The sequence below is a fragment of the Papaver somniferum genome, chromosome 5, assembly GCF_003573695.1.
Source record: "Papaver somniferum cultivar HN1 chromosome 5, ASM357369v1, whole genome shotgun sequence".
NCBI lineage: Eukaryota > Viridiplantae > Streptophyta > Magnoliopsida > Ranunculales > Papaveraceae > Papaver > Papaver somniferum.
The window spans coordinates 157,751,212-157,759,066 of NC_039362.1; the positions used below are offsets into that span (position 1 = coordinate 157,751,212).

The 7,855-nt window shown below is 36.8% G+C and overlaps 1 protein-coding gene across 3 annotated transcripts; it reads right to left on the minus strand.

The window, feature by feature from the left end:
* Nucleotides 1-788: 788 nt before the first annotated feature.
* On the minus strand, nt 789-7,623 carry LOC113283353 (hydroxypyruvate reductase-like). Of its 3 annotated transcripts, none has more exons than XM_026532583.1 (11): nt 7,412-7,623; nt 6,522-6,660; nt 6,136-6,280; nt 5,889-6,016; nt 5,657-5,728; nt 4,962-5,088; nt 4,711-4,844; nt 4,381-4,422; nt 3,712-3,924; nt 2,459-2,577; nt 789-1,915 (listed from the first exon to the last, which is right to left on the minus strand). In XM_026532583.1, the coding sequence occupies exons 1-10, from the start codon at nt 7,498-7,500 to the stop codon at nt 2,509-2,511; spliced, it is 1,158 nt and encodes a 385-aa protein (XP_026388368.1). In that variant the 5' UTR covers nt 7,501-7,623; the 3' UTR covers nt 789-1,915; nt 2,459-2,508. The 3 variants fall into 3 exon arrangements, with proteins under 3 accessions (XP_026388368.1, XP_026388369.1, XP_026388370.1); XM_026532584.1 differs by having other exon boundaries at nt 6,522-6,655; nt 7,412-7,535; XM_026532585.1 differs by lacking the exon at nt 7,412-7,623 and adding an exon at nt 6,773-6,890 and having other exon boundaries at nt 6,522-6,655.
* Between the last annotated feature and the right edge of the window lie 232 nt (nt 7,624-7,855).

Here is a 7,855-nt window from a genome sequence, read left to right on the forward strand (position 1 = left end):
TACGTTGAGAAGGAAAAGCTAAAAAAAAAAGATGAATTTTAGGCGACGAAGGGAAAGGAATTTATATCGCTTTTGCAGGAAGTGAGTGGACTGGTTTCGTTGAATTAGAAAAATGGCCAAGTTATGATGAGAGGACAAAAGAAAAGATTGCAACTGACTTGAAGGATTATTTTAGATTAATACACGAGGATTACTCATTGAAAAGGTGGCCTTTTGCGGAACAACTGGAAGAGAAACAAGGTTATATACGACCTGCAGACTCACCCGGCTTCGACGCCTGCACGCATCAACCTGCTCCAGGAACACCAGATGTTGGAATAATTTGGAACACATTGAAGGCCATGATGGCCAGAAGAGGACTAGCTTTCGGCTAAAACCGATATTAGGCAGCAGTAGGACGTGCATACGTCCATATTGACATTTCTTTGATATTTTTAGAAGCTCATGTTGTTACTCTTCCATTAGTTATGCAGGATATTTGTAGCATTTCGGTTATTCAATTTCAATTAATTAATTTTAAAATTAATTTCCATTTGCAACTATATTTTACAAGGGTCATGTGTGCACGAACACATTACTTTTGTCAATCACATCTGATTCAACATGCAACACAGGAACCATATTTATTTTCAGCACCATAAAAACTCCATTCACGACAACTCTTTGCAAAGAAATATAAACTCAAAAATTAGTAGCAGCACTGATAGAGGATTTGTGGTTGATTTGATAACAAAATACCACCTAATGACGGATGTCAAACGACATATGATTCATATCAGAGGCTTTACAAAAACCTTTAATTTTACAAAAAGTTTTACCACAATTATTATAACTATTAATTGTAATGAGCCTAATGACTACCTAATGCTTTTGATAATCCACTTGTGAACTCATAAACTTCACCTTAAAAGCATCACCAATGACAAAGTACAAAATACTTAAATCATTATATATGTATACTAATAATAACAAAAGAAATCAAGGGATTAAAGTCCTAAAAAACTCTTACATACTTTTAGGATCTTGCTCTTATTGTTCTTCTTTTTCTTCTTGGATCCAGTGTGATAATTATGAAATTGATGAATATCATCATCTCCATTAGCAATGGGTGATGTAATTGGATCAAATTGGTCATGAATTCTACAATAATCTTCTGCAACTGCTGAAGATTTTCTCATTGAGAAAACCCTTCTCACTGCACACTGAATTGTGGGTTTCTTATCATACTCTGATGTAATCCCAAAGTTTTGAGTTTTTGAACTTGAAAATGAAGAAACTGAGTAGTTTCTACTCAAAATAACACCAAATTGCTCGCCATCAAGATCAACATCACTTTCATGCTGTTGTTGCTGCTGCTTCTTTGAAGTGGAATCAAGAACCTTGTTTCTGTTGCTGTTTGTGTTACCTTGTGTTCTTGTCTGTTGAGCTTTGCAGTTGAATTCAGGCTGAATTGTGTTTGTAGTAGGCTTAGGATTTTGATATGGAGAAATAAGATCTGAAAAATCTACTGATCTTGATTTAGTGGTCCTAACAACTCTGATCTTTGAGTACTTATTCATATCTCTTTCTCTGTAAGCTCCTTGTCTATCTACCTAATTCAAAAGTTTTAATGCAGAAAATGTAGTAGAAGTGGATGTGGGGAGGGTAAATATAGACCCCTCAGTGCTACTACCTTGTATTGGTTGAGGTCTTGAAGTAGTTATAGAGAATAGAGATGGTGGGTTTTGGATGTGGGACCCACTTGTACAATGTGTGGGTGGGACTTTGGGTGGTGTGAAATGAATGAATAGAAAGTTAGGTATTCAAAATAGTCTAACAAGGAATTGAAAACGTAAGCATCAAATGCTGATTTGGCCGACCTAGGATTTGGAGACAGAGAGAGAACACAATAATGGTCCAATTTTAATACATTTCTCTGCAAAACAACACTTGCTAGTTATTGATACAGTCATACACAGTCTGTATTAAACTGAAACCATTATCAAAGTTGGCCTTCTCCTAGAAATGATAATTCAACAAGTAAATTTTCCTAAATATTAAACTCAAAAATTAAACTGATTCATTATCCAAGAAAGACAAACTATCAACACGCAGTGATGCACATTGCTCAAGCTTATAGATTGAAACTGCGTATCCTAAGAGTAACCTTGTGATAGTGTCAAAGAAGCAAGCATTTTATACACAGTTGGAATGATACTTTGAAGTAACCTCTCTGGACAAAATATTGTCCAAACTTCAGTAAGACCACAAAAACCCTAATAGATATGACAATCAGATGTAGACAACATCAAAAGTTTTTGATGACACTACTGAAAAAGGGGCCTAGTGATTGTTACAGTGTCTGAGATGTAAGAGGACAATCGAGTACATGAAGATAAAACAGTAATAAAATGAAACTGTTTCTGGCTCTAGTTTGGAGTCAAATACTGTTTCTAGAATAGATCAGTGAATAACTTACAAGTTTAAATAGGGTTGCATTCAGGGTCCATTGGTCTGCTTGTTAATCATTCAGTTCACAAACTCCACTCCTGTCAATGGAGTTCCCGCATGAAGTTCAAGTGCAGTATTGCCAACAACCTGCCAACACCACATAGGTAAACCATCAAATACGCAACAAGACCTGGTAAGAAATGAAATCTTTTCTAGTAGAAAAGAGAAACCAAGGGAAGACAACATAATGGTGCATCTGGATGTTATCATGTGCACTCAGAACGGACGTGTAGGGTGGTGAACCAGTTCAGCATTCATCATTTCAACATAGGATGCAATCCAATCAACAGATGGCGGATTGTGTGTAATAACTAACAACTAGATGAGGGACGTAATGTGCACCCTCTATTTATAGGTAACTAGTGAGGATCCTGATTAACTTAAGCAAAACAAAACCTACTAAAATATATCAGTAAAACCATGTTTCATATCATGCTTTTAAGTAATGTGTATAAAAGTGAAAATTCAGCAATAAGGTTGAGAAGTTCACTTGATATAACAAACTCCTTACAAGCATGATATGCTCAATATAACTCTTTTAAATTTATACTGAAACACATCAAACCAAAGCTGATGTTGCAAGCAGGTTAAAAATCATCCTCCAATTACGTCTAGATGGGAAATCAGAGTTAGATGGAGACTCGGGAAATCCAAGGAGGTGATTGAAGTGACTCCCAACTTCTGGCTCTGCCTGAACTAAGCAGGTTAACAAATTGTTATTGCATAGTCAGGAAGTTTAAGAGGTCTGGAGAAGGGAAGCAAATGCATTGGGGCTAGAATGTAGAGCACTCAGTTGGAATGGGGGCTCCATTATCTGTCTTTGCCTATATAAAACAGTAAGACCTCCACAATCCTCCTTTGGCTTGTTGAGCGCACAGAGGATCCCAAATTTGAGTGTACCATGAGTTTTCCAAGACAACGAAGCATAGCGAGGACCCATATTTAAGGAAGATCTGCCTAGCAGCCAGAAACATTACCGAGCTAAGTACTGGACAGGTCACTTTTAAGATTGTTGAGAACCTATGAATTTTAACCCTCGATCTGTCACGGCAGATATCATGTAATATCCTTTAGATCAGAATTGACTAGGTGAAATATATGTGAGAAATAATGTGTTTCGTAATGGTGGCATGTGCCAGACCCATTTATGAAAGTGCATTATATGAAACTTAAAGCTAAAAATACTTCTCATATCCACAAAATGATCTGTAAGATATATACCTTAGCCATAGCTCTGTACGAATATTCCGTTACTCCAGCAACATGGGGGGTGATTAGAACATTTTGAAGCTTCAAAATCGGATCATCTGGATCGAAGGGCTCAGTCCATGCAACATCAATGCCAAGGCCACCCAAGTGACCTGACTCAAGGTGGGACTTAACAGCATCATAATCCAGGAGACCACCTCGAGCAATATTAACCAACATAGCACCCTATATTAAAGGAATTCAATCAGAAAAAACAAACTCATAAATAGGCAAAAGACCATATAGATGATTACTCAAAGTTTGGTATTTTCACTTCCTAATACTTACCTGGAGGTAGTACAACGATATAAATACACGTTTCGGTTTTACGACTTGGGTCAGGGAATTCATAATGATGGTTATGGCCATAACAATCAATAGATGAACTAGAGTTGAGTTGATTTTTAACACCAAATTAATAGATCTTTCCTGATGATAAAGTGACAACCTGTACTTGTGCATACTTATTAATTTATTAGCGATTGAGTATTCATGATCTTTGAAATTTTCAGAATACCAGTATCCCAGTCACACATCCAAGTTTGAGAAATGAAAAAAAAAATTTACAGGAAATGTTACATTTTTAACGGATACTAATAACCTTTCACGATAAATAAGAAATATTATACAGAAAAAACAGACCTTTTTCATTGCGGAAACGAATTTCTTGTCCACTATGCCAGCCTGAAAACCCAATAACCAGAGGTTAAGAGCCCAGGTGTCGTACAACTACAAATATGATCCACATTACAGAAAAAAGTCTACGCTTAGGGATAAGCTGGATTAGAGCCCCCATGACCATGCTCAGTGTTGGAACCAGTCGACCTCAAGTTTTCTGTGAAGAATTCATGACTCGAGGTCAACTGATGAAGTGTGCAGCTATGGACATGGGAGTTCAATGCAAAATGGTTTCCATTCTAGTCCTGCTCCACTTTGCAGCATTTGAAAGGAAAAAGAGAAGCTAATACTGACTGTTTCACTGTTCATAAGCAAGCAAGTCACAACTATGTCGGCCTCCTGGGCAAAATCATATAGATCTTCTGGACCACCCTTCTTATCAACCAGACCTCCAATGTCATCGTGTTCCATACCCAAAGCCGGGGAACCTAAAGCGCAGTACCAGATAATATTTTATTCACAATGGAGGACATAATCAATAAAACATCTACAACGCCCTATAGAAACTCACTGGCAACCATCTGAGTAATGACTGTTTTTAATACCGTTTGATAGAGAAGAATCTCGAGATTTTACTTGCCAACTTCGCTTTGTTGCAAGGATTTTAACACCAAATGGTCGCAAGCGGTTAGCCAAGTCATTCCCGATATTTCCAAATCCCATAATGAAGACCTACACGACCAAAACAAGTTTTATATACGAAATTGTTCAGTACACTATGTAAAATTAGTAATACTATGGTCTTAATAATAAGAGCATTCTTGTGTGTGTGTGTGTACGTGAACCTGCATGAACCAAGACAAACCTTACATAAAGCCCAGTTCATCAAAATTTATTATTTACACTGGTTATAGCAATAAAATACAACGCCTCAACAAAGTTTATAATATTAGGGACCATTCCTGTAAAATGAACATGAATATGGTACACAAGCCACCTAACTGTTGGGAAAAGAGTTTTGCCATAAATGTGGACATAGTAGTCTGCAGTGCATATATTAAAGGTTCAATCCACCATGCCAAGATTAAAAGGCAGGTACAGATGCTTCAACCTCTGCAGCAAAAGGGTTAAATAGATGGCCAAACTGTGCACCTCTGACAGACACATCTATAAAATAATGTTTTGGAAATTATAGTTGGTTTTGTACAAGTAATTATGCATTTCTAAAGTTTATAATATACAGAAGTTGAAGTACAACTATGGGAAATTATTACCAAATCAGCCCAGAGAGTACACTCACTGTTTTTCCAAAAAGGGTATCTGCAGCAGGCTCCCCTAACCTTTTCTGTTTCACGACATTTTCCATCTCCTTCTGTTATATAGGATATAAGAAAGAAGAATTCTAAGGATAAAAATGGTCACCTTTTACAGTGAAGAATAAGTTTCAACTAAAACTAAATTAGTCAGGAGACTCAGCTACTCAGCTGGTAATTAAGCATGTACCTTTTAGACAATGGGATGATGTAACTTACTTGTTGCCGCAGGAGACCTAACATCAGATATATGGCCATTTCTGCACATGATGCTGAATTTCCAGTAACATTGCCAGGAATCCTAGCAACTTTAATTCCATGATCAGTAGCAGCCTTAACATCAACTCCTAGAAAAGAGAAATGTTCAGCCATGTTGAAAACTACAAATCCACAGTGTTAGAATAACATAATGATGGAAAACATTTTACATTTGCAAAAGCCAAAAGAATGAAGAATAATGGGAAACCTTCCAAGCCAACCCCAAATTGCATTATAAGCTTCATCTGAGTTGCACGAGCAATATCATTTGAATCTATGCGTCGATTTTTCACAACACAAATGTGATATTTATCAATAACGTTTGGCACATCATCAAGGGGGACATCATCAACCTGCATTATTTTGTAAAAATGTGCAAAATAGGTTATACTATTTGCAAAACAAGCTTTAACTCCTACATAAAAACATCAAGTTCAAGAAACTACTCAACCACAATATAAGCAAAAGAATACAAATAATATGGGAAGCTCTAGTTCGACACCTCTAGAGTAAGACTCTTTCTAACAAACATAAGACAAGTCCACGACTTTGAATCAGTTAGGTGATCAAAAGATAAGATGGTTAAAACAAAACCTGAATAAATGGATACTTCTGCAAATATTCCCTTGTATAGTTGTGAGAAGCGGGAAAATAAGGCCCACAAAATAGCACACGCGTGACATGGTTGTTAGTATTCTCAACCATTATCTTGCCCTTCCCTGAGAAACCTGTGCTGGAAATCCAACAATGCTCAGATCAGATGACTTAATCAATCATCTTTTCTTTGAGATTCAAAGAAACAGGAGAACTCTACGTGAACTGATGGTCTGACTAATAAGTCATACTTGTTTTGTGACAGACCCTTCAAATGAAAGGTTCAATTCTCCAAGTACAACTAGCATAGAACTCTTCTTGAACCCAAGAGATACTAGGCCATTCGATTAGAGCCAAAACAGCAAAAACCATTTAGCAGCCTTATAAAATCGTGCACATTGGAAGCCGAATCGATCTTAGATACTCAAGCTGGCAGAAAACAGGAACTGAAAACTGATTTATTTTCGTTTCAAGTCCCTTACAACCATAATAATTGAAAGAAGCTTCATGGAGTCTATCCAAAAATTGCAATATATGTGGAACAGATTCTCAGACTCATGAACCAAAACATCAATAAATTTTGGTTTTACGAAGTTATAAATGAAAGAAAGGACTATTCCCCCTCTATTTATGAAATTTTAAATCCAGAACTACTTTGGTGAGTAATTGGCTTAGGATTGGGTCTTCTAATGACGGATCCTATACCTAAAAATGGATCAATGTGAACCTCAACACGACTGTAGCAGTTGAAATAGTAGACCAAAACCAAAATCACTCTCATAAACCATCAATTCATGACATTACAAACCTATGAAAATGAAATGAGAAAGACAGTAAGAGTGAAATTGAGATTATGGAAAGATGAATTAATGGAGGTTTTTTGTTTTTACCTGTGAAGGAAACGAGCAGCGACAATGGCGATGTTAGGGAGATTTGAACTACCAAACTTTTGTTTGGTAGATAAAACTCTGAGAAGCATTCGGAGTTGAACGGTTACGAATGATGACTCTGGACTGGTTAGTCAGACACCTGTGGAATCGGCGATAAGTAAGCAAACCCGGACTCGGGATTAGAAGGCAGCTCACCGGACTTGATAAAACAGTACAGACAAGAAACGCCAGAGGCAGGAGTAGAGCTCCCAAAAATCTCTTTTTGGCACCGAACTTTTTAACAGGGCTGAATTGGGGCCTTAAATAGTAATTGGGGACCCCTATCTACAGGACAAAAAAGGTCATGAAATAGTAATTGGGAGTTATTTCTTATCCCACTTTTTTAGAAATGGCTAAATTATTCCTGAATTGTTAGTGTTAATTAAGTGTTGATTAGTTGTTAAT

Bases quoted from the DNA above. Each gene is read 5' to 3' on its own strand.
- LOC113283353 (XM_026532583.1), bottom strand. From the start codon at position 7,500: ATGCTTCTCAGAGTTTTATCTACCAAACAAAAGTTTGGTAGTTCAAAT. The intron at 6,281-6,521 runs GTTTTGTTTTAA...AAAATAATGCAG, and splicing joins AGAAGTATCCATTTATTCAG to GTTGATGATGTCCCCCTTGA. The intron at 6,017-6,135 runs GTTTCCCATTAT...TCTCTTTTCTAG, and splicing joins ATTTGGGGTTGGCTTGGAAG to GAGTTGATGTTAAGGCTGCT.